We start from the raw sequence: 27,577 nt of genomic DNA on the forward strand, positions 1-27,577 counted from the left end.
TATATATATATATATGTATATGTATATATATATATACAGTTTTTTCTGTTTTTTGAGATGGGGTCTCGCTCTGTCACCCAGGCTGGAGTACAGTGGCACAATCTCAACTCACTGCAACCTCTGCTTCCCAGGTTCAGGCGATTCTCTTGCCTCAGCCTCCCGAGTAGCTGGGATTACAGGTGTGCACCATCACATCCAGCTAATTTTTGTATTTTTAGTAGATTTGTAGGGGTTTCACTACGTTGGTCAGGCTGGTTTCGAACTCCTGACCTCAGGTGATTCACCTGCCTCAGCCTCCCAAAGGATTACATAGGCGTGAGCCACTGTGCCCGGCCTAACATTGTATATATTAAGAGACCAATCATATAGCCAAAATGTTCCTTGATATCTGTGAAACAGCTTCCAGTGGTTCATGAAAAATGGTATTCATAAGTAGAAGCTAACATTAATTCAGTAATTTTCAGGTCCTCATTCTTATTCTTGACAATGATTACCTTGCCTAACCAAGCTGAATAAAACTTGCAAGTAAAATAGATAAAATACCAATTATGTGAAATAAAAACAATATTAAGAAGTTCCAGGGAGAAAACAAAAAGGTCTAAGAAATAGTCCCTATTCTCACGGAATTCATACCTAATTAGATAACTTGGCAAATATGGAATATGGTAATATTTTCAGAATAGCGAAGCTCAGGCCGTGATTCACAGATGGGGTCAGGTGCTTTCTGAGAAGCTATGTATTTAATATAGAACTTGAGGGTGAAGTCATTTTCTGCCACATCCTAGGATCAGCCATCACATTCACTCTAGTACACAAACATCTTTTTTATAAATTGCAATTCCAAAAGCACTTCTGTTGATTCTATGTAAGAGCCATGTAAGATTCAAGCTGAGATTTTGCTGAAAATAAAGAGGGATATAACATCACTAGTAGCTACCCTTCTTTTGAAGTGGCATCTGGTATGGTGAAAAGAACATCACAATAGGAATCTAAATGCCAGGGTTCTAGTTCCACCGCGGCTAGAAATTCAAGGCACACACTTTTTCTAAAATGGCAAAGTCTACTTACTATTTGAAGAGTTTCTTTTTTCAAGAGTTAAAATTTTCTCTTCATTTAAAGAATATCTGACCTTTATTCCCTTTTAAAATCTACCATAAAAGTAAAGAACCCAAGTTTTCTTAGATTGAAATTGAAAATGAAAAATTAAGTACTCAACCATGGGAAGATACATAAAAATAAAAAATAAAGAAAGAAAAATGAAATATTTATGTTCTCTGCTCATAGCTGTCCCTAGTGACTGCAGTTCAACTGCAACCAAGGGCTTTGTATACAGCTGAAAGTAGAGGGATCCATGAGTCTATTTTTTCCCCAAAACCATCCATCCCACAATTCCATAAGCTGTATCATAAAGTTGCCCTTAAGTAGTAGGAACTATTACCTTTTGAAGACAGGGTTTCCTTTCTCCCAGACTATCATCAGCCTATTTATTGCATTTCATTTGGGTCACAGAACACCTTGTTGGATGTTAAAACCTCATCTTAAAATATCGTCTTAAAACCTCATCTATTGTTAAATATTAAAATATCATTTTAAAAGTCCTCTAAACATTGCAATTTCCTTTTTTTAATTTAATGTGTTTTTAAAGAAAATCGGTAGTAGTTGAACCACTGGTTATGAAGTGACCGTATTTCCAATTGCCTTCCACTTAGTCGGTTTATATTTTAGAAATACGCTACCTATTTTAGGGAAAAAAACGAGTATCACAATACAGTTATTTATGTGACCAATATAGGGCTGTGGGTGTGCTTATGCTTTCAGCAACCTTAATTACACACAAAAGCTACACAGTGGCAAACAAAAACAGTGAGCTGTTTCAGCAAAAAGCAGTGCGGAAGGTTGTTTCAGCCATGCCTTCTGAAGCACATCTAGATAAGGAGAACTCCTGTATTGCACTTAACAATTACATTGCCCGTTTTCACCAAGATTAAGTGTTTGGGTGGTAAGTTTTGTTTCGTTTTGGTTTTCCAGTACAACTAATTATCTGAAATAGTTCATTACATTCAACTCTCTATTGACTGTGTAAAAGCAGCAGGGAAAAGAATAGATAAAATGAATAAATAAGCAGATAGGATGAATTAATATAGTCCACAGCTAATTTTAAAACCCCAATTCATTCAATTATTTATACATCACATTCCTTCCGAGCTTGAGCTCAGGTTTTGTCTGTTTTCATATTTAATTTTCATGGACCTCCTGTAGACAGGGACACTATTCAGTGGAGGGTAGGGATGGGAACAAGCATTGCAAGAAAGGGCCTCAAAGGCACAGGTTGTTCATAAACCACATAATCAGTCCCTGAACAATTGAGAGTTGATTGTAATGAACGATTTAATGAAACTAAAATGTGTATCATGCTCACAGCACACATCACCTGATGTCAAAAGAAAAAAAAGTAGGGTTTATTTTTTTAAGAAATCCAACCAACACAAGATTTAAAGTGCATCACATTCCTGCATGCCATGCTTCTACCAAACCTTACCAAAGGAAGATATCACCAGATAATTTATTAACCAAATTAAATCCAGAAGCTTGCATCCTGTGGAATTGAATTTGTACTTCAAAATTCACTGGAAAAATTAGATTCACTATAAAGACATTCCTAAGACAAGAAATATCCAAAACACATTTAAAATGTGATCAAAGTTTCAACTGAAAAAACTCCATCAGAATAATTATACTTTTATATTGCTCTGAATTCACGTTAATTTTTTTAAATCTTAACTATTGATCCCCCGATGCAATATCTGCAGGATTTATGAAACTTATTCAGCGCTCAGTGTCTAGCAGCATTTCCTGAGCATCGTCCATGTGCTAAGGACTATCGCCCAGTATTTTATTTATTACACACAAAAATATCACACTCTAGATCCTATTGACTATTTCTCATAATTTATTCTCTATTTTATAAAGTAGCAGAAAATATTTTAGCAACTACTAAAATTTACAGGCAATACACACATATTCCACAACATTTAAAAAAATTTTTTTTTAGAAACGAGGTCTTGCTATGTTGCCCAGGCTGATCTTGAACCAGTGGGCTCAAGTGATTCTCCTGCCTCAGTGCCCCAACTAGTCCACAACATATTGTAAACACAGTTGTCATCAACGAGCAGATGCCAACCTTCAGCTCCTCTACTCCATCTCTATTAAGACTTATAGACTGTCAGCAGCTGGCCATAGAGCCAGTAAATGGAATCCTGTCATGATTCACGGTGTCACTCCATTAATTCAAAGGGCACACACTATTTCCTAAACACAGCTCTTTTTCCTTATGACCAAGCTCCCTCCAGATTAGGCAAAAAAGTAAATTCTCCTTCTCTCTTAAAAGTCTCAGCCAATATTAAGGTTGCTTAAGTTCTTTCACACAAATTCTGGCTGGAAGATTTTAAATTAATCTGAACTTTGTCTTACGATTTCTGAGCACAATTTGTACTATAAATAAACATGTTTAACCTAGTAGATACTAACATAAAAATCAGGTATTGAGTAAAAACTATATTTTCTTTTTTGTACTTTCTGGATTATCTTACTTATTAGGAATTATTTTCTTTATGAACCCACTATTTCCCTCTTAAATGTATATTACATACATTGTCACCCTCGCTTCTCAGCTTCCAGAAGGGATGAATATAAAACCAAGACCCTTCATTTCCTGCAGCATCCAAGGACACACGCATGGCATTCTTCTCCAGTAAAGCAGGTAATCTCTTGTTGACAGTAAGATATTTGTTGCTTTTTATATGCAGTAGCTATAGGGAAAAGACATAGATTACCACCTTTATTCTTTGTCCTCCTCTGTTAATTACATTCATATGTTTTATACATATATCATATATTCATCTAACACGGCTTGAGATGAAAATTAAACAAAGGAGTATTTTCAGCCTCCACACTCACCATCTTTCCTACTTGACTTTCTTTGGGTTCTTCCTCCCCTTTACCCCAATTCTGCTTCATAATGAAGTGGGCATAATAGGGAGAAAAAAAAAACAGGGGACCCCTCTGAATGATTTTCATCTACTGATAAATAATGGCTAAAACTAGGTTTTCCAAAGGAGACCTTGAGTTTCCCGAAAACCACATCCTTTCTCAATGCCTGCACAGCCACAAAAACAGAATATACTAAAGAAAGGCCAAGAAACTCAAATAATGCACCAACCCACTTACTATTATTAACCAGCCCTGCCCACAGTCAGCCCTGATTCTTCCTCTGTAAGGAGGCAGCTGCTCATCCTAAATAGCCTTCTACACCTTCTGCCAGGGGATGCTGACCCTACCCCCTCCCAGATGAGTGTAAAAGCATCACTTCTCAGATTTTTTTTGGACTTTGTGAACAAAATCTTACCAAAACATGATTCTACCAAGTAGCAAAACCAAAACAAAATAACCTTTCCATCTATTATTACAATCATTTCAAAAAACAATGGTCATTTTAGTACTCACAATGTAAGAAAGAAATTATCTCAAAATAAAGTACAGTTCTTCAATTGAAAAAAAAATCAGCATTTTTAAATGCTCATTACCATACTCTTGGGTCGTTATGTTACCATAAAGCAATGGAAACACTCATGGGCTGGCCTTTGGGATCTACCATGTTCAAGAACATGGCTCAGCCCCTCACTGACCAAGCTAACATCTGCACTTCAGGTACTTGACAAGGAACGTAAGTTCCACTTGCTGACATTTAATCAAAACTTGGTTAAGAGAAACTCTATTTATGAAGGATTGCCCCAGGGACATCCAGCCCACTCAGGTTGCAGGTTTCACATTATCCATCATTCGATTAAGTCATACATTCAGGGAGCTGCCGACCCAGCTTCTCTCATCTTATCCCAACAGTGCACTGCTTTGACTGCCCTGTGTTCTGGCATTTTGCCATTGGCCAATAACAAAATATCAGGGATATTATTTTAAAAAACAGCTCTATGAAATGCCTCATTGTAGCATTTACTGTAAGGAAGTTGTCAAGGCTATTGTTTACTATATTACACAGTGTCCTCTTTATGAGCACACATAGGAGAAACACTTCCCTGGTCCTATTCCTGGGAACAGTTGTGCTTCTAGACCTCTGCTTTGGCTCTGTGCTGTGGATCTCCTAGCCAATGATGCAACACACTATGCTTCCCTATGGCTAAGAGGGCAAGAAAAAGCCTTCAAGTCAAAATTTACCAGACTTTACAACATGGTTTTTATAAACATGCCTTACCCCGATTTCAGTTTATTCATCCAACCATGATTTTCCCTGTGGCCAATTGCTTTATTTATTTCTATTTTATCTCACTATGTGCTCTGTATTTTGGAAAGTGCCTTACATTCTTTTTTGAAAAAGGTGGGGCATATATTAACAAATAACCAAGTAAGAAGCTAAAAAGATCTAAGTGAAACACAGGAGAGGAATGCAGCTGGGATAAAACAGAGTGTGCATACTAATAGAAATAGAAGACCTTCTAATAACAATTCAAGGATGACTTCCAACTGAAAGTGAAAACTTTTCTCTCTTCACAAAATGAGAAGTTAAGCTCCGTATGTTAAACATGGTCCCATTAATCTAAAGGACTATTTCAGAACAGGCCTTTAGAAATTGTTTCCTGACCCTCTTCTTTTTGATGTAACAACTTGTGCATACATCCAGATAAGATCACTTCTTTATGTGTAAATATCAGATTTAGTCTTAAACATACAGAATAGTGCAGCACATATCAACTGAATACATCACAGTATGTCACAACATCGATAATTCCCATCGAAGAACAAACTTCCTGTATCTCAAAATTTTAACACAGTTTGGCTTTCCTGCCAACTTATTGACAAACTCCACATAAAATACTCACTTCATTTAAGAGAAAATACTTACTTGTATAACGTTACTGTATTTCACAATTTCTCCCAACAGTTTCTTATTCTCTGATTCATTTTGTTTTTGTTCCAGTTCTGCAGCGTGCTATAAGATGATTATCAAATATTCAGTGTGGAAATATAGTAAACAGAGTGTAATAACTGACAAAGAAATATTTTTTTAGGAACAAGAATATAGCCAGGAATAAAATAGACTAGTAGTAGAGTCAGGACTGTAATCTTGGTTTAGGTGTTTTGTTTTGCTTTATGTTTCCATCATATCATATTGTCTTTCAGTTTTTCACGTCATATTCACCCAGGTATTTGGAAACTTGGGGAGTGCATGACTCCCCAAAGGGAGCAGTAATTAAATAAATGATTATAATATAGCGTGATGATTTGTCAATGTATGCTGAAATGCCCTCCAACATGTCTTCGGCCACTTTTATGTTGGACATTTCAGAAAAGTACTAGGCTCTTTGTTCTTATAAAATTACTTTAAGAAGGTATATTGCTAGAAAAACCAACCAGGATAATGGTAGAATTTCCAAAGTCTCAAAAATTACAGTTCTTAATTCTGAAAGTACCAGGAATTTTAATGAGGCAAAATAAAGTTCTATCTAATTTACATTCAGACAAACCATAAACAATGGTCTTTCAATTATTTTTCTCCATAGTCTTTCAGGAAAAATATCAAGGATTATGTCAAGTAAAATATAACTGGATTTAATATTCTTACAGAGATTCTGAATTGGTTTTCATTTTGATTGGAAGCTTTGAATTAGTCTGGCACACCCTAAAAAACAGCAGCAGTAATGTGCTACCTACATGCCAGGAAATAAATGGTCACACCCTACTACTTGAAAAGCCCTTCTACTTTCGATGTGTTGCTATATGTATTCTAAATCTCTGTGTATTGGGTGAAAGGACAAAGCTAGAAAGCTCTCAATACATCTTTTGTTATTGCTGTACTTGGTTAGCCTAGGCCAGACAATTGGAATCCTGGTCCTTACCTGTAGTTTCTTCAGCAAGGCTGCCTCGGTGTGGTTCCCTTGTTTGGCTTGCTTTGCTTTCCAATATTGCTTCTGGGCAGAGTATCTGTTCATAGGGCACACCTTGAAAAGGCAGTCTGTGACAAACCAACAAACGAAAACACTGTAACTAAGGCTACCAGCATTTCTTAGATTTCCCTTATGGCTCTCAGTTTTCGAATCTTGGAATCCCTGATTATACAGAACAGTTAAAAGTCATATAGTCCGTCCTCCAGCCAACTCTCCATTCACTCTATAACATCCTTTTCAAATAATTATCTAGACTCAGTTAAAATATCCCCTTCTTCATTAATTTAAGTTTTTTAAAAACTACGATAGCCAGTGTATAAAGAAATCAAACCCATGTAATCGTGATATTATAAGGCATGGATTAATTATAATGGGGCACCTGGTCTTAGAAAGCAAATAGAATGATATTAGTGACTTTCACTGCCTTATCTGACTTTGCACAATTAATACGTATTGGTGCTGTGTATATTTGACAGCCAAAGTGATCCAGGAAGTAGATCCCAGCTGACCATTAGAGTCATCCACTCCCCAACTTTCCAAATACCTGGGTGAATATGATGTGAAAATCTGAAAGACAATATGATATAATGGAAACACAAAGCAAAACAAAACACCTAAACCAAGATTACAGTCCTGACTCTATTACTAAACATCAAGATAGAAAATCATAGAGGAATATTATAGTTGTGATACCTCTAAGTCAAGAAGCAAAATATACGTTTTATTTTCAATGAGGAGAACGGAAGAACTCAACAGATTTTGTATGCTTGTGGAATAGATTACAATCTAGAATAAAGGTTAATTCTCAGTACTCTATCATAAAAGAGTAGTAATACAGAAAATTCAAAGCTTATTTTCATTTTTCTCATAAAAAACTGTGAGTTCAACATAAATTTATTTTGACTGATGTGTTGATATTTAGAGTCATTCTCATTTGACAAATAACTATCACAAAAATAAAATGCAGTCAACTCAAATATCCACTTTAACCACATTATTGACTATATTATATAATATGCTTGTTCCACTATTTTCCTTAAAAATTAATTGTATTTAAAAAGATGATACCTTTTCAAATATCACTTTTTCATGGTTCTAATGGCATAAATGATCAAGAAATATGGCTGTAAAATTTGTAAGGAATGTAGGAAAAACAAGACAATGATGATTTTTTTCTATACAAACACATATTCCCCATGTGATTGCCCCACCCCCCATATACAGACAAGGTAATAGCAAACTAATCTTAATTTCTAGTTTAAAGGGTACTGATACGGATAAGTAAATATCTCATAGGTAGTAGAAAACAGATACCTTCAAACTGCTAAAAGTAGGCTTAGAGGCCACCACAATTACAGTATGATACAGGAATCAACACCCAGCACGCGTGTGACCAAAGATGGACAGCCTGGAAAATGTTTTTCTTGGCAGTGTATCATACAAGCCCTAAAAGTTATTTCCTGTATCTTAGCAACTACAAAGAGAATATTACAAATTTCTTGAAGCATAAATCCACAGGTTGTTTACAAATATTTCCATAAGAGTGCTCCCAATCTAACACAGCAGACTCTTTTGACTATCCTGTATTAGGCAAGTGGCAAAACTCTACACTGTCTGCACTCAGCAAAAGCACAAATCCATGATCAAGGGGAACTGAACTCCATAATCTGGAGTTTATGCTTCTGACTTTCTTCATGTATAAAAAGGAAAGAGAAAAAATTGTGTTTCTCTTCATTATTACAGATTCCTAATTAAGGTCAATTGGAAATGATCCTTTAACAGAAAAAAATATTTTTATAAATCCCAGACCACCTCAATAGCACTCCTAATTAGCAATATCTTTGGGGAGTCAGCAAACTGGTTCAGGCCAAATGCTCCAGAGTGGTGGCTGAGGTCACTGTGAAGTGAAGCCAAACATTCAGCCGAACTGTGTTTACTGTAATCCCCCTACAGGGGGTCATGCCCTGCACGAACAGGGGTTAAGCCTCAGACCCTGTCCTCAGAAAGCTCACGATCTACTTGAAGCTTCACAAGGGAGCGCTGGAGAAGATGCTATGAGACACAAAGATGCACGTGGCCAACTTCACAGGCAACGGAGGTCAGAAAAGACTTCCCAACGGAGAAGAAAGGAGAAAACACAGCCAAATTTTAAAGAACCAATACTCATTCAGCACAGGGGCAAGAGGGCTCCCATGCTAAGGGGAGGGGCATTCCAAACAGAGCCAGTGGCTGGTATGAAGGCAGAGAAGAATGCTAAGGGACCCCTAACCATTCAGGAAAACCACCACTGAGGCGGCAAAATAAAAATGGAACGGTAGGCTGAGGTCAAGATCTACAGTGTTATGTTCTAGGCTAGGGAGGATGGACTATATCCCACGGAAAACGCTGAACTCTTACAGACTTTTAAGCTCTTAGAGCATGTGAAAGATGGCATGAGCAAGGGGCAGGAAGGCCATCCCCAAAGCCTGCTGCTGTTGTGAAAAGACAGTAGGGATGGAACTGGGGCCCAACGGTAGTTTTGGGTAGCCGTAGATGTAAAATAAAGCAGCCGAACCAGAGGCTTAATAATCGACTACATGTGGGGGTGGGAAAAGGTCAAGGACGGGTAAGTGAAAATAGCCAAATGAACAAGCTTCCACTCACTCTATCTGAAGTACGAAGTCTTGGGTGTCAAAAGCCCTTTCCATTCCAGGGCCTTAGTTTTACAGTCCCTCTCAGCAGCCTCCCACAGGGGACATCTCATTTTATATTGCAGTAAATAATTGATCTGTTTCTGCATGGGAACTAATCTTGCAGGACTGTTCTGGATAATAGGAGAGAAGGTGGGGCACACACAGACTTCTGTTAAAAAGTTTTCATTGGTGGCAGTAGGGTGTGTGCATGCTTAATTCTCTCTCTGCCTCCTTTGGAACACATTTTTAAAAATCTACTGTTCTTGGGCTGGTCACACATTTTGTTGGATTCTAAATTTACTGCATCATAAAAGTGCTAATACCTGCCACACCTAATTCACAGGGTTGCTGAGATGAGCAAAAAGAAAATCTGTGTGAAAGTTCTCTGTGAACTTTAAAGTCCTATTATAAATGTAAGGCATTATTATTGATATTGCTTCATTCTTTCAGCAATTGCCTCACTAAGATGAAGAGATGACTAAATCCTTACAGAGCTCTCAGCAAAGAGTAATGAAAAGTAGTTTAAGTTCTTTATAGATGCTGGATATTAGACCTTTGTTGGATGCATAGTTTGCAAAAATTTTCTCCCATTCTTAGGTTGTCTGTTTACTCTGTTGACGGCTTCTTTTGCTGTGCAGTAGCTCTTTAGTTTAATTAGATCCCAGTTGTCAATTTTTGCTTTTGTTGCAATTGCTTTTGGAACTTAAACAAATTTACAAGTAAAAAAAAAACAACCCCATTAAAAAGTGGGCAAAAGACATGAACAGGCACTTTTCAAAAGAAAACATACATGCGGCCAACAATCATATGAAAAAAAAGCTCAACATCACTGATCATTAGAGAAATGCAAATCAAAACCACAAGGAGATACTATCTCACATCAGTCAGAATGGCTACTACTAAAGAGTCAAAAATAACAGATGCTAGTGAGGTTATGAAGAAAAATGAACACTTCTACACTGTTGGTGGGAGAGTAAAATAGTCCAGCCATTGTGGAAGACAATTTCTCAAAGGCCAAAAGACAGAAGTACCATCGGACCCAGCAATTTCATTACTGGGTATATGCCCAAAGGAATATAAATCATTCTGCTATGAAGACACATGCACACATACATTCATTGCAGCACCATTCACAATAGCAAAGCCATGGAATCAACCTAAATGCCCATCAATCATACACTGGATAAAGAAAACATGGTATATATACATCATGGAATACTATGCAGCCATAAAAAAAGAATGAGATCATGTCTTTTGCAAGGACATGAATGGAGCTGGAGGCCATTACCCCTAGCAAGCTAGTGCAGTAACAGAAAATCAAATAAGTTATATTTAGCTCTCACTTATAAGTGGGAGCTAAAAGATGAGAACACATGGACATATAGAGGGGAACAACACACACTGGAGCCTCTTGGAGGGTGGAAGATGACAGGAGTGAGAGAAAAATACCTAATGAGTACAAGGCTTAAACTTGGGTGATGAAATAATCTGTACAACAAACCCCCATGACACAAGTTTACCTATGGAACAAAACTGCACTTGTAACCCTGAAGTTAAAATAAAAGTTTTTTAAAAAGGGGAGAGAGAGAGAAGTTAGGCATGCAATGGGGAAGTGAAATAAGCCAAAACAAAAAGAAAGAAAGAAAAGAAAAAGAAAAGGAAAGTTCTCAGATGAAACCTGAACACACACCAAGAGTGCCCAGTTAATGACAAGGTGTTCACCCCTTTGGTTTAAGATGCCATGGTGTGTCTTTGTATACACTTCTCAAATTCCTTGGAACAAAATGACAGTAAGGAGAAGATTAAATCTTCATTACCATGTAATATCTTTTTAGAAATGCAGATGCCATCACTAACATCAGTAAGGGCGGAGCCTTTAACAAGCCTACTTTTTTTCAGTGTGCAGGATTACAGCTATTTCACAGCAACCCAGTCTCACCTGCCCTCCTCATCTTGCTTCTGAACTCTCTAGTGTTCCTTGATCTGTAGAGGTGTGATACTGTTAAGAAAAATGTTTTATGGAGTTCAATGATAAATTGACTTAGTGTCATTTTTTAATTCTAACAACAATCTCGTCAGCATTTCAAGACTCAAGGAATAAAAAAAGGAAAGGTTTATCTCATAGAGCGAGCATCAACAGCACAAATAAGAGGAAGTTATTTTTGTTTAATTTCTTTAAAAGGTTAACCTTAAGACCTGAGGCCAACAATTTTGCAGAATTACAGAAGTTCAGGAAATGTTAGTAATCCAACCAGACATATGTTCAGCCAGACAATATTATAAGAACAATGGCTTAGAATTACAGCTTTTATTTATTTATTTTTTGAACAGTTATGGAAGGAAATTAAGCCACTCAGAAGTGTTCATTTTAAACTGATAGCATTGGTGGCATTTTAGCCTGCTGACTTACAATAGCAGAGGGAAGAAATACGAAAGCCATTCAAATGGTATGGAGCACGTAACCCATAGCACGTTAACACTGTAAGTCAAAGAGCCAACCTTCGCACAGGATTCCATGGAAATCTGGCAGGAAATCAGTCTAAACCTCCACTTACAATACCTGTATAAATAGTTTTGAAATGTTTTGCTTTGAACCTATGGAGGTACTTTCTACAATATTTGTATCTGAGGCCACTCCTGAACCCCAGAAACTGACTTTACGACTCTATTCAGGGCTACCATATGTAAAGTTCAAGCCATGTCTTGGCCAGCAGTATCCTTTGGCAATGGTGGAAAGAAAATTTGGTTTTTCATTTCTCCTTCCTCCGAAAGATGTATTAAGATTTAAATGAGGCAAGTGCCTGTCACAAGGCAGGCATTCAACAAATGGCTCTTTCATGGTAGCCTGTAAAAAACACCTCATAACCATAGGGAACATGGTTACCAAGGGCTTTATTCTCCCCACGTGGAGAAAGGTGGGGAGGGAAAGCCTCAGGGACTTTTGTTTCTCTCTTTATGACATAAAGTGGATCCAGCAGAGTTCAATGAAGACAATGGTCTCTGAAACAGAAGAGCAAGCTAGAACCTTCCCAATGATAAAATGGAAAGTGGTTAAATCCTTATGGTAGGCCGGGCGCGGTGGCTCACGCTTGTAATCCCAGCACTTTGGGAGGCCGAGGCGGGCGGATCACGAGGTCAGGAGATCGAGACCACGGTGAAACCCTGTCTCTACTAAAAATACAAAAAATTAGCCGGGCGCGGTGGCGGGCGCCTGTAGTCCCAGCTACTCGGAGAGGCTGAGGCAGGAGAATGGCGTGAACCCGGGAGGCGGAGCTTGCAGTGAGCCGAGATTGCGCCACTGCACTCTAGCCTGGGCGACAGAGCGAGACTCTGTCTCAAAAAAAAAAAAAAAAAAAAAAATCCTTATGGTAAAGGGCAGGCAGACAAGGGGCCATTAGCCACTAGAAATTAGAATTCAGGTCAGGCACAGTGGCTCATGCCTATAATCCCAGCACTCTGGGAGGCTGATACAGGGGGATTGCTTGAAGCCAAGAGTTCAAGACCAGCCTGGGCAACAAATCGAGACCCTGTCTCTATGAAAATTTTTTTTTTTTTTTAATCAGCTAGGGGCAATGGTGCATGCCTGTAGTCCCAGCTACTCGGGAGGCTGAGACAAGAGGATCACTTGAGCCTAGGAGTTCAAGGCTGCAATGAACTATGAGCACACCACTGCACTCCAGCCTGGAGAACAAAGCGAGACCTTGTCTCTTACAAAATACAAATTTTAAAAAATTAAAAATAATAGAATTCAGAGTTGATGCAGGGAGAGGAATGCATTCATTAGCTGAAAATACAACTCTAGGTTGTTTTTGTTTTTCAGTTTCCCTAAGAAATGCATCCTGAATTACAGTGTTTGTATAAAACTCTTTATTTTTAGAAGTTTTTAAAAGGAATGTGTTTTTTTTTTTATTTGAGACGGAATCTCACTCTGTCGCCCAGGCTGGAGTGCAGTGGCTCAATCCCGGCTCACTGCAAGCTCCGCCTCTCGGGTTCACGCCATTCTCCTGCCTCAGCCTCTCCGAGTAGCTGGGACTACAGGCGCCCGCCACCACACCTAGCTAATTTTTTGTATTTTTAGTAGAGACGGGGTTTCACTGTGGTCTCGAACTCCTGATCTCATGATCCACCCGCCTCAGCCTCCCAAAGTGCTGGGATTACAAGCGTGAGCCACCGCGCCCGGCCGAAAGGAATATGTGTTTTAAGAACACAAATTTCAAACCAAACATCTATCCCCCCACCTGCCTTGCCTAAGGCAACTGTAAAGAGAGGATCTAAGAGGGAAAGTGTCCTCTAGAATGCTATGAAGGCTCAGGGAAATGTATTGCATGTGTTAGCAAACATGAAAATTAATCACAACACATGGGTTAGCAACCATGAAGATCGCAATGTAACTTCCTCTAGCTGAAAGTCAATTATTATACTACGAAAGAGGAAGAGAAATGGCATTTTGCCATTACAGGCTTGTAGACTGATAAAATGTCAGCACTCAAAGAAGCCTCAGATAAAATCCAATCTTTCCCTTCCTTGAAGCAAAGAAGCAAAAACTCAAAAAGTGAGTTCCCTAGATCCTTCAGTATAGTATTTCTAGATTAGAATATTATAAATATGAAGAAGTTCAACCACACATAGGATGCTTGAATGCCCTGACAAGTGACTGCCTGACCTCTTAGTGGCAGGGACACCAATGCCACACTTGGTTTGTTCAATACAGTTTACTACCATGGAGCGCTCTGTAAACTATAAACAGCACTACACATTGATAATAAAGATCACTGGATCTTCACAAGACCCTCAAGAGTTAGCCAGGGTTATTTTCTCCATGTTACAGAGAAGGAAATTGAGACTTTTCTTCATGAGGAATTGAGATGAACTATGAACCAAGACCCTCTGAACCCAATGTAGTGTACTGTAGCCACGCAGAGATGCCACTGGGAGCAGGTTGTCATGTTGAGGCAAAATCTGTCTCTGTTTAAATGCTGTTCGTAATTCTACATGTACTTCAAGGCCATTTAGAACAAATCTAATCTGGCTTCTACTTAACAGCCCTAAATATCCTCAGACAGCATCCTTCTGACTTCTCTACCCCAACTTTGATTTGATCATCATGGCAAGATCTCCTCAAAAAGTTATCATTTTTATTGCCAAATACTAAGTGCCTCTTTCCAATAATAGATGTGATTTTAGTCAATTAAAGACTGAATTGTTAAAGCATCTATTAATGTATTTAGCAAGTACAGATGGTAAGAAAACCACTGGCCAGGCCAGGCATGGTGGCTCATGCCTGTAATCCCAGCACTTTAGGAGGCTGGGGTCAGGAGTTCAAGACCAGCCTGGCCAACATGGCAAAACCCCATCTCTACTAAAAATACAAAAATTAGCCAGGCGCAGTGGTGTGTGCCTGTAATCCCAGCTACTCAGGAGGCTGAGGCAGGAGAATCGTTTGAAACCAGGAGGCAGAGGTTGCAGTGAGCCAAGATGGCACCACTGCACTCCAGCCTAGGTGACAGAGCAAGACTCCATTTTAAAAAAAAAAAAAAAGAAAAAAGAAAACCACTGGCCAGAGAGTGAAATATGCATATGCCTCGGTTCTTATCCAAATTCAAATGCATTAATGCTAATTTATATTCTTGTCAAGGTTTGAATTTCAGCATTGATTAAGCAAGCCACTACACTAGATGTAAGTGAAATCTGCTACCAGAAAAATCATAATGTATAATTTTTCAATCATTTTTCCCATTCTCAATGTGCCATGTTAACACTGATAATCAAAAAAATGTAATAAGCTGACTGATTCAGAAATCAAAATTCAAGCCTCTAAATTTCACTACGTAAGTGTCAGATCTGAAAGAAAAGGAAGTGATTTTTACATACATATATGTTTCTATACACACACATGCAGATAAGATACATAAATATGTAATATGTATAGATGCATAATACATTTTATGTTTATTTACATATGAGTATGTACTTCCATAGCGTCTCCTTTTACATCAGGTCTTGTCACATACATTATCTCATTTAATTCTTTCACAAATGCTTTGAAGTATTAGTTCTATAAATGAGGAAAGAGAAACTCAATGTTTTAGAGCTCTAACCTAAAATTTCAAAACTAGTTTTTAAATTTAGTCCAGATCAACCTGCCTCCAAAGTCCATCTTCATAATTTAATAGAAGATGCTCTATATTTATCAAATTAAAACTTTAACAAATACATTGAGGTACATTCACTGAAATTAAAACACACAATGTGACAGTCCACGTTCTCTGGTTTCAAATTCCCAGATTCCTTGCTGAAATTCTCCTACAAGGGCCCAAAAATGTGTTAAAAGAGACAATCCGAACACCCGTAACTATGAATATGACAGAAGAGCACAGTAGCAAGCCAGAGAAGTGCGTGGCTTCAAGCCCTCCACTCAGAAAGCAATAATTTTCTAATAGGTGAACAGTTAAACTATTAATACAGGTAAATTAACTTTATAGCGGTAAGCTTGCCTTTTTAAACCAATTTGAGCATGACTGTAACAACTCCTGTCCTAAATTTAAAAAAAAAAGTCTAACACAGGGTATTTTATGCCAAGTCACAGTTATATAATAGCAATATTTAGAGTAAAGAATTGCTTGCTGTTCATTGTCCTGGTACTGAATTAATTGCTGTTCTCATATGGGTGACCTAAAACAAAATCAGTTTGTTATGCTAGTTCCTCCATGAGCAGAGATTTATTCATAATAACAAAAAGATCATGGAGTCTTATTCATCATTATTATTGCATATTTATGCTCCAATAAGCTAGCTTTCTTTTGATTATTATTACTACCAAAAAGCACCTACAGATAATTTAGGAGTCAATGGACAACTCCAGAGCAAAGTTTAACAAACTGCAATTGTGTAATTGTGCAAGCCAGGCTTTTTTTTTTTTTTTTTTTGAGATGGAGTTTCACTCTTGTTGACCAAGTCAGTCAGAGTGCAATGGCACAATCCCGGCTCACCACAACTTCCGCCTCCTGGGTTCAAACAATTCTCCTGCCTCAGCCTCCCGAGAAGCTGGGATTACAGGCATGCATCATCACACCCAGCTAATTTTTTGTATTTTTAGTAGAAATGGGATAACCATGTTAGCCAGGCTGGTCTCAAACTCCTGACCTCAGGTTATCTGCCTGCCTCGGCCTCCCAAAGTGCTGGGATTACAGATGTGAGCCACTGCGCCTGGCCTAGCCAGGCTTGAAATCAAATTATCTGGTCTCGACCAGCCTTCTGAATGGAATGAAATTGAATTGAATGGAACAGGAGGAGAAAGGGAAAGGGAAAGGGAAGGGAAGGACAAGGGAAACAAAATGGGAAGGAAGAGAGTAAGGGAAGGGGAAGGGTAGGGAAGGGGACAGGGAAGGAGAAGAGAGGAGAGGGAGAGGGGGAAGGGAGAAGAAGAGCAAGGAAGAACAGGACATTGCAAAGTAGCAAGTATTCTTTTAGGAAACTTTTGTTTCTGATCGTGTGTGGGTTTGTGCATGTGCACACACACATACGCACATGTGGGATTACAATGTATATGTATTTCTTACTGAGAGTTGCAACTAAAAGTATTCAAAAGCCACACTTCTAGAGGTCTGCACATGTGTACAGGTTAGGGTTAAATGAACTTCAAATTTATACAAACATAGCCCGTGGTCAAGAGGAAAGGAAACTGAGATCAGGAAACTTTCCTTTGCTCTATGAATGACTTCTGAAATACACAAAAACTATATTTTTAAATTAACTGCCCTGTCAAATTCATATATAGACAATTACAATGGAATGGGAAGATGCCCTTGTAAAAATGTCTTCCTCTTTTTAGCCCCACGCTGGTTGGCCTCTACCTTTACTATAGCACCCATCTATCAGATAGTGCTTCCTATTAGATAACATGTTTACATGTAACTCTATATTCAGCACCTATTAGCTGCTATACGGAAGATGCTCAAAATCTGTTTGCAAAAGAAAGTTCCTGCCAAGTTACCTGAGAAACAATCATTAGGTATCTATTCTTTCTGCTCTGAAGGGTTTCACCATCTTTTTTGCGGGGTTGGGGGAGGTCTCCTATTAAAATACAAACACCTGAGAAGGGAATACCCTAAGATCTTGGTTCTCAATTGACTCCTGCTGCCTGAGAGCTCCGTCAGTGTGGGGTAATTAATTGGTACTGAGCATCTGGGAAAGGCACCTTTTAGCTTACCAATGACTGGGAAAAATACACAGGAAAGTTGTTGATCAAATTTGCAGATGATGCAGAGTGAAGAGTAGCTAATTAGGCAGATTAAAATCTAGATTTTTTTTTAAATCCAAACATCAATGCAATTAACTTTATACAAACATAAATATAAGGTCAGAAAAAAGTCAGCTACTTTGGTACATGATAGAGAGGCGCACCAAGGCTATTAGCAATTAATATTTTAAAAATTGAAAATAGCCTAGACCTTAGGCTTGAGTTCAACTTAACATAATTAGAACGCCCTATAGCCCTGTGTGCCCAGGACAATTCTGGTTTATGCCTGTTGCCTGAGCTTAATTATTAGCCATGTCCCCCTTTCACTCTCAAGAATGTCCTGGTTTGGGTGATAAGTATATTATCACTCCATATATAAATAAGTGAATACTGTGCCGAACCGGCGGAAAAGCTGATGCCACCATTTTAGGCTGATTCATATTAGACTGATTCCTCAAACAGAGGAAGAAGGAACACATCCATATTGGGTCCAGTTCTACAGGTGCCACATTTTAAGCAGCATCCTAACAAATTAGCCAGTATCCAAAGTTCAGCAAGGGGGAAAGCAAGCAAAATACACAAGTCTTGTTATTTGAGCAACGATAGTTCAAACTGGGAAATGTTGCCTAACAGAAAACAAAGAGTTGGCATAATCCCACTTTGTGTAGCTAAGCTTCTACATGTAAACGAGGGAGGAAAGTTTTTCCCTATATTGATCCAGGATCAAAGAAAATTTCAGTTCCATGCAAGGGGAAACTTGCCAGCAATTGGAAAAAATCCAAAAAATACAAATTACTCAGAGGCAAGTAAACTTGTACTCATCATGTTGAGGCAGAGGCAGATGCAGTGCAGCAGGAATCTTGCCTTGGGGAGGTCTTTCCCAAATACTACCTTCTATTTTTCTTTTTTTCTCCTTTTCTTTTCTTTTCTTTTTTTTTTTTTTTTTTTTTTTTTTAATACAGAGCCTCGCTCTGTCGCCCAGGCTGGAGGATGGCACTATCTCAGCTCACTGCAACCTCCACCTTCCAGGTTCAAGCGATTCTCCTGCCTCAGCCTTCCGAGTAGCTGGGATTACAGGCACACCCTACCATGCCCAGCTAATTTTTGTATTTTTAGTAGAGCCAGGTTTCACCATGTTGGACAGGCTGGTCTCAAACTCCTGACCTCGTCATCTGCCCGCCTCGGGCCTCCTAAAGTGCTGGGATTACAGGCGTAAGCCACCATGCCTGGCCTACCTTCTATTTTTCAATGGGAACTGTGGTATATATGGCAAAGAGGGAAGAAGTTCATGTTCTGCATTTACATAAAAAGCTCAGACACCTCACCTGCTTCAGCTGTATTTATCAAACTGTGGTTGGTTTGGCATCTCGGTATTACAGAAACCAGGAAATTTCAGCCCCCGGACCCCATAAGTCTTCTACTACTAAATATCTGTCAGTGCTACATTAAAATGCTCAAAGCTAAAGCACTATGTAAATATGTATTATTATTACTTCCAACTTTACATTCCACATGAACAAATACAGTTGTGTTTATATTTTGCAGTATCAGAAGCATGATGCTTGCTGTGGTATTTTGTCACTTAAGTTTTTAGTTTGGTAAGATACTCCCAGATTAAAAGAAGATTAACAGAGAGTCAAAGTGGACGGAACAATAACCAAGAAACACCCTTTCCCCACAACACACACACACACACACACACACTCTACACGAATAGCACTATAATACTTAATGACTGAGCACTCTATGCCAAGCACAATGATAAAAGCTTTACACAGATTCTTTAATCTCTGTAGAAAACTTTCAGACCAGTATTACTATTGTTCCCATGTTGCAGATCATGAAACTGGAAATTTTAAAGGTTAGGTTCTGCCCAGGGTCACAGAGGTAGGATTCAAACCCAGACAACTAACTTCAGAGTCTGTTCTTTTATACACTAAAGATAGAAAGGACATAACCCAGCTATTTTGTATGTTTGGAAATTAGAACAGTAAAATATTAAAGAATTGGGATGTGGGAGGAAAGGTAGGACTTCCAGAAAGCGGACTGCATGTGAGAAGTGGGGAACCGACAGATGAGATAACAGGGTACAGAGGAGACAACATGGCCGACAGGCCATGGGAAACGAAAGCAATGGTGGTGGTGTGTTCTTCTCTTGGCACTTTTTTGTCTCCTCCTTTCCTACCTATTCTTTTATTCTCCATAACTGTAAATTTGTTTGTTGTTCTCTTCCTCTATTTTTTAGCTTCTCTCTCTCATTACATCTCTTTTTGTCGGTTTTTGAGAAGGGGGTTGTTTTTGTTTTTTCTTTTTACCAACAAGAATGAGCTTGGGTCTCTTTGTAGTTTTATCTCCTTCTCTTTTCCTAATCATTTTCTTCCTTTTACATTCTCTTATTTCACTCTCTCTCCAATATTTCCTTTATCTCTTCTCCAAACTTTTTCTTTTCTTTCTCTCCCTTACATGATTATAAAGTTATTCTTTAAAAATGTATCATGTCCTTTGGATAAAATTAGGTCTTTTCTATTTCAAATAAAAACTTAGATGAGTTGAACATTTTCTTATCAAAACTCAACCTGAAAGTAAGTTGCAAAAGCACGCACATTTCTAACACAGGACTTGGATCCAGAATATATAAAGTGCTTTTACAACTCAATAAAAGAAGACATACAATCCAATAAGATTTAAACAGATGTTTCACAAAAAAGGGAAGGCTAACAAGTACATAAAAATACACTCAATACCACTGGTCATTAGAGAAATGCAAACTATGACCACAATTAGACACCACTAGAATGGCTACAATTAAAAAGAATGACAATGTCACGTGTTATGAGGATGTGGAGCAACTGGAATTCTCATACATTGATGGTATGAACACAAAATGGTTCCCTACTTTGGAGAACATTTTGGTAGTTTCTTGAAAAGTTAAAAGATACTTATTATATGACCCAGTAATCCCATTCCAAGGTATCTACCCAAGAGATTTAGAACATATGTCCACACAAAGCATTGTATGCAAATGTCCACCTACATTATTCACAGTTTCCCAAAAATGGGGGAAAACAAACCAAATGTCCAGCTCCAAATGTAGTGGTATATCCATACAAGAGAATACTGCTACCAAAAACAAAAGAACAAATACTGACACATGCAGTACCGATCCTGAACATGGATGAATCTCAAACACATCTTACTAAGTGAAAGAAGCCAGACACAAAAGACTACACACCACATGAGGCCATTTACATGAATTCTAGAAAAGGCAAAACTATAGCATCCAAAAGAAGGTCAAGGGTTACCCTGAAGTGGGGTGGAAGCAAGGATTGACTGCAAAAGGACAAAAAAGAACTTTTCGAGATGATGGAAGTGATTTAAGTATTGGCTGCACAACTGTATATATTTAACAAAACTCATTAAGATGAATATTTAAAAGGAGTAAATTTTATGGTATAAAAGTTACTATTCAATCAAGTTGAAAATAAAATTACTACAGTTGTATATAGTCCTCAATTGTTCACTTTTCTATGGATCAATTGTTTCTCATAAATATTTTTAAGAAAAAAGATAAACTTTAAAGACATAATAAGGATTTGTTTTATTAATAGTTGTTGTGGTTTGGTTCGCTTGGTATGTGGGAAGAGGAACACTGGGTTGACTTGTTTGCTAAATCACAGGATCTAGCTTGACTTCCCGCACATGGCAGCTCTCAAAACCATTTGGTGATTGACTGATAAGGCACACCCAGGGGTTCAGCAGGTACATCTAATTAAATCTAGTGAGATAAACTTTTCTCAACACAGCACACAATAAAATTAAGATTTAATCCACAATTTAATTTCAATTTGGAGAAAAGAATAGCCTGGAATATCTTGTCATATCTGAACGTGAGGAAGAGACTATTGAGTCATGCCAAAAATACTTGAGGGTCCCAACGAACAAAATTGAGACTACTGAGCATTGAGATGAATGGCCACATTGGATTGAAACACACCAAACATGTTAAAATCCATGAGCTCATAATTATTTTTGAAAACACGTATTAGTCATCTTTGGAGGTTAGAGTACCAACTCATTATTCTAAAAACTGGAAGATAAAGGGAAATACGCTACAAAAGCAAGAAAAGAGGAAGGTAGATCAACATAAACACTGAAGGACGTCTGCGATACGTCACACAGTAGAAAGAGTAAGCTTCACTCCACCGTATAAGGTGATCCCAGTGTTATAAAAATCAACAAATCTACACAATGCTTTTATAGACTTCAATAAAAACTCAAGGAAGATAAACTATTTACCGTGGTTACCCCTGAGATATGGAAATGGATGTTGTGGAGGAGGAGAAAAGATTTTCACTTTGTATGTTTTATTACTTTTGTAAAAATTTTAAAGCAATAAATTTCTAGACAAAACTTTTTTGTTTTCCCAGGGGAAAAAAATCTAATTTATTATGGACTACATGTTAAAGCCTTGTAATGATGCTGCACTGCCTACTGGATGAAGCCCAAATTTGTTCTTAGAGTGAAAAGTATAAAATAAAAGTTTCAAAAGATGTAAATAAGAAAAGCTTACTCTAATGTTGCTGTTTCTCTTTCTGTCTTTGGAGAAATGGACCACAAAATGAGAATGGGCCATCATGATTCCACTTCTGCTACCACTGTCATCAAATCATTTTAAAAATCAACATTTAGAAAAGGCCTATTTAATTTTCTACTTTATTTAGTCCACACTAAATGTTCCAAGGAACTCTGCAATTGAGTGGCGCCCAATTATTCATCCATTAAACATGTGAGACAGGAAACTCAGGCTGAGGAGGGGAGACTCCCATTGAGGGGGAGAGCTTGGGGTGAGCACATCCCACACTGATGCCAGCTGTCCCTGCGGCGGAGGTGGTGCCTTCTAGGCCTGGGAGGGCCCAGCTCAATGACAGTGCATTCATTTTAATCTCTAGTTAAGAAGTTTAACAGGAGTAGCAAAGGATATAATTAGAAACGTTCTCAACTGCTAGCAGAACTGAAAAGAATGAGGATTCCATAACAATTAAAATTACTTTTCTATGTGCTGATAATTCTTACCTCTTTTTCCAGCTGGGTACAAGTCAGGACCTCTGTTTCAGCCAGCTTTATACATGTTTTATACATATCTCTGGAAATATAGTCCTTCCATGTGCCCATGTCAGCTGACACAGGGGAAGTTTTATTTGAAAAAAAAAGTCAAGGCATTACAAGGCAGAAAAGAAGGATTCTTAATGTGGGAACCACGAGCCTACAGTGGATGGGATTCCTGGAGGTCGACAAATCCCCTGAACGTGTAAGAAAACCTGCGTGTGTGTGTGTGTGTGTGTGTGTGTGTGTGTGTGTGCATTCACAGATCCATTTCTCTATGGGAGGACACATAGCCGTTATGAGATTCTGACAGGGCTCTAGGCCCCTTAGAAACCCATAGTAATCACTCCTGAAAGGGAGTATACCATTATAAATTATCTTAGGCTCTCAAGCCAGTAACTATACAAACACAGTCAGTTGCAAGCGGGCATGAGCTAAACTCTGCTTTGTTAAACAATGGAAGAGGAAATACATTAGGAAGGAGAGGGTTCCTAAAAGATGCTTTGGAGAAGTAGAAAGAAGATAAGTCAGTCCTAAATGTGGGCCCAGGCAGGGAAGGGAGATTCCTGGACCAGGTCTACAGGAAGCACATTTCCTCTGCAAGGGAGTGCCCACACCAACATGAACAAGTATGACAGAATGCTGAGAGGACAGATAAAGAAAAAGATGAATGAGCCAGTGATTCCATGGCCAAGTATTTACCAAAGAGAAATGAGTGCTTTTGCCCACTGAAAGACACACACAGCATGTCACAGGATTCATCACAGCTCATTGATTGGATAAGTGATAAATAAATAGTGGTATGGTCACAAAATGGAATTGTAAAAAGTAGCAAGAAAGAATGAACTGCTACATGCAATAACATTAATGAATTACGTAGATGTCATGTTGAACAAAGAAACAGCCACAAGAGAGTATGACAGAAAACCTGTCCATGTCCACACAAAACCTAATGTTAGGAGCAGCATTACTCATAACAGTCAAAAAAGAGAAAAACCTAAATGTCCATTAACTGATAGATGGACAAACAAAATACGATATATCCACATCTTGGAATATTATCCAGCCTTAAAAAGGAATGATGTGGCCAGGTGCAGTGGCTCATACCTGTAATCCCAGCACTTTGGGAGGCTGAGGTCAGGAGTTTGAGACCAGCCTGGCCAACATGGTGAAACCCCGACTTACTAAAAATACAAAAATTAGCCAGGAGTGGTGGCGGGTGCCTGTAATCCCAGCTACTCAGGAGGCTGAGTCAGGAGAATCCCTTGAACCCGTAAGCAGAGGTTGCAGTGAGCCGAGATCACACCACTGCACTCCAGCCTGGGTGATAGAGCAAGACTCTGTCTTGGGAAAAAAAAAAAAAGGAATGATGTACTGATTCATGCTAAAACATGGACAAACTTTGAAAACATTATCTAAATGAAAGAAGCCAGTCACAAAAGGCCACATAAGGTATGGTTCCATTTACATGAAATGTTCAGAATAGGCAAATGTATATAGATGGAAAGGAGCTTCGCCAGGGCTGGGAGGAGGGGGAAATTGAGAGTGACTGCTAATGGCTGTATCTTTCGGGGGTGATGAAAAAGTTCTAGAATAGAAAGTGACAATGGTTGCACAAACTTGTGAATACACTAAAAACTACTGAACTGTACACTTTAAAAGATGAATTTTATGATGTATAAATTATGTCAATAAAAACCAATTAAAGAAATAATAGGTATAGTATGGTTTCATTTATATGAAGTTTGAAAACAGACAAAAACAATCTATAGTGTGAGGGTAAAAACAGTGGTTACCTTTGGCAGAGGAACCTCTGCAGGGCTGTAAATGTTTTATATCATGATCTAGGTGATGTTTACATAAATATTTATATTTACATTTATTTATATATGTTTATATATACATACACACATATAAAAATTTATCAAGCTTACATTTAATACATTTAAGCTTGCACTTAAGATTTATGTGTTTTGTTGGATGTAAGTTAAGTATTTCAGCAGATATTTTAGAAAAAAATATTTTTTCCATAGCATTGTGATGAGGATCAATGCATTACTAGATGTAAATCCCTAGAACCACCTTTAGAACATATAATATGCTCAGTGAAGCAATTTTACCCTACCAGTTACCTACATTAAAAACCTCACGTCCAGGCCAGGTGCAGTGGCTTATGCCTGTAATCTCAGCACTTTGGGAGGCCGAGGCGGGGGGATCACCTGAGGTCAGGAGTTCAAAACCAGCCTGACCAACATGGAGAAACCCCATCTCTACTAAAAATACAAAATTAGCTGGGCATGGTGGCACATGCCTGTAGTCCCAGCTACTCGGGAGGCTGAGGCAGGAGAATCACTTGAACCCAGGAGGCGGAGGTTGAAGTGAGCCAAGATTGTGCCATTGCACTCCGGCCTGGGCAACAAGAGTAAAACTCCATCTCAAAAAAACAAAACAAAACAAAACAAAGCCTCATGTCCAAAACAATGAAACCTCTACCTTTAAAATAGATCTACCTTTAAAATAGAGCTAGCAACTGATTTCTTATCAACTCATCATCCTAATCTAAATCACCATAATTTCTCTCCTGGCTGCAGCAACAGCGTACTAACAAGTCTCTGCTTCTGCCCATGCCTGACTGTGGATTCTTCATGCAGCAAGCACTGTAAGCCTGTTAAACAGAAGTCAGGGCCCATCAGCCTCTGCTCAAAACCCTTCAATGCCTCCACCTTACTCAAAGCAAAAGCCAAAGGCCTCCCTGTGGCCCACAGGGCCCTATATGAGCTGCTCTCTGGTTCTGCCACTTCTAATGACCAGCCTGACCTCCCCACCACTACCTGGCCATTCACCGGCTCCACCCCAGCCACACTGTCCTACTTGCCATTACTGGAACTTACCTAGGACACTTCCACTTCGGGGACTTTGCCCTGGATGCTCTCTCCACCTCTGTCTGTTCCCCAAGATTTCTGCACAGGTAACTCTGCCCCCACTCAGGCCTCCGCTCAAGTATCATTGGGGCCTGCCCCGGCACTGCAAACACAGCAACCCTTCCCAAGCTAGCACTCTTGGTCACCTTGCTTTATTTCTCTACATAGCATGTCACCATCTGATAAATGCCTAGCACTTAGTAGGTGCTCGATGAATGTTTCCTGAATCAATGAACACAGACATGAATAGATGAATAAAAAAAAAATTAGTTATATTAATTCCTGAATATGGAATGAAATCCCATAACCTCTGGTACAATTTGAATTTTTATCACAAAGGTGGGTTATTTTGGATTGCAAACAGGAAGTAGAGAACACAGTCATAGCAGCCTGTAATTTCACTGCATTCTATTCATGATCTGCCTATAAAGAACAACAAAAACCCATAAAGCAAAAGGAAATATACTCTCTTTTCTTGTTTGCCTCATCAAATACATAGCCTTATAAAGAAAGAGGCTACTATGAGATTTTAAAAGGAAAATGTGAGTATGGAGGACAACAATTTTACAGGCAAACTGTTATGCACGTACAGATTGTCAGAAGTTTTCTGTTAAAAGTTAGGCAAACGATGGTAGGTGCAACCTTTTTCAGATAAAATGTTTTGCAAAAATGAGAAATATTTCCCAGGTAGCAGCATTATAAGTGTTCTCAGGGTCATCCTGCCCACAGATTAGCAATGGCTTTGCCAGAACGGGCTTTGATGTTACCCAGGAATGACGAACAACAGACCTCCTGTGCTCCTTGACCGCTAGATGAAAACATGAGAACATAAAGAAGCCCTGGTGCTTCTTTCCTTTTATCCTTGAACAAACACAGACATACAGCAGATGCGACCTCACTAAATATGAGCTGGTTCAACTGATGCTCAGTTTCGAATGCACTTCTAATGATTGCACATGGTGATGTTCCCACTCTGTGGGACTGAATCCAGGCAAAAGACAAAAGCAACCCTTTGCACCACAGACATAAAAGTTTATTTGAGGCATAAGTTCTGAATATTCTAACAATCCGACTACAGGATTATTTTTCTATAGCCCAAACTGCAAAGTTGAACTATCTGCTTGTGAGGACAATTGCAACCAAGACAGCTGACTTTCATTGTTTGAAGAAGCATGCTTGAACTCCTTCTCAGAATCACAGCCTCAAGAAAGGAGAAGAAATTCCCTAACAAATTCCTCACTTACCAAAGGCATATAAGTCTACAGGGGAATCACAATTTAACCAAGCAGAAATTAGAAAATACTTGGTTTCAGAGAGACAGAAAGGTAGTTATGTGTTTTTTGTGGAACACAATTATCAAAAAGCATTTACATGGCTCCACCTAATACAAAGAGGATTACACCAGAATGGTTTCTTACTCATAACTCAAATTTTAGTCCCATGATTGAGCACACTGGCATAATAGATATTCAATAAATGCCAATTTCATTGAAATTTAATAAGATTTAAAACTGAAACCTCATTTTTCCAAGAAGTCTTCCCTGATTATATCAGCTCACAAGAAACCCACTTCTCAGACTCCTATAATACTTACTGTCCAACAATGATTATAAACTGTTCTTGTTGTTCTTTAATTATTTTTTGTATAGATCCTTATCTCCCCACCTAGACTGTGAATCCCTCAAA

The 27,577-nt window shown here is 38.5% G+C and overlaps 1 protein-coding gene across 3 annotated transcripts in view; it reads right to left on the reverse strand.

Annotated features, from left to right (window-relative positions):
* Positions 1–27,577, reverse strand: part of ITPR2 (inositol 1,4,5-trisphosphate receptor type 2) — a 506,561-nt gene that overhangs the window by 390,746 nt on the left and 88,238 nt on the right. For all 3 annotated transcript variants that reach the window (XM_055280315.2, XM_055280317.2, XM_055280318.2), the window contains exons 3-5: positions 6,909–7,024; positions 5,915–6,001; positions 3,651–3,809 (exon numbers count right to left, since the gene is read on the reverse strand). In XM_055280315.2, coding sequence (XP_055136290.2) covers positions 3,651–3,809; positions 5,915–6,001; positions 6,909–7,024 — 362 coding nt within the window. The remainder of the gene's footprint in view (positions 1–3,650; positions 3,810–5,914; positions 6,002–6,908; positions 7,025–27,577) is intronic.

Source organism: Symphalangus syndactylus, chromosome 5, assembly GCF_028878055.3.
Source record: "Symphalangus syndactylus isolate Jambi chromosome 5, NHGRI_mSymSyn1-v2.1_pri, whole genome shotgun sequence".
NCBI classification, from domain to species: domain Eukaryota; kingdom Metazoa; phylum Chordata; class Mammalia; order Primates; family Hylobatidae; genus Symphalangus; species Symphalangus syndactylus.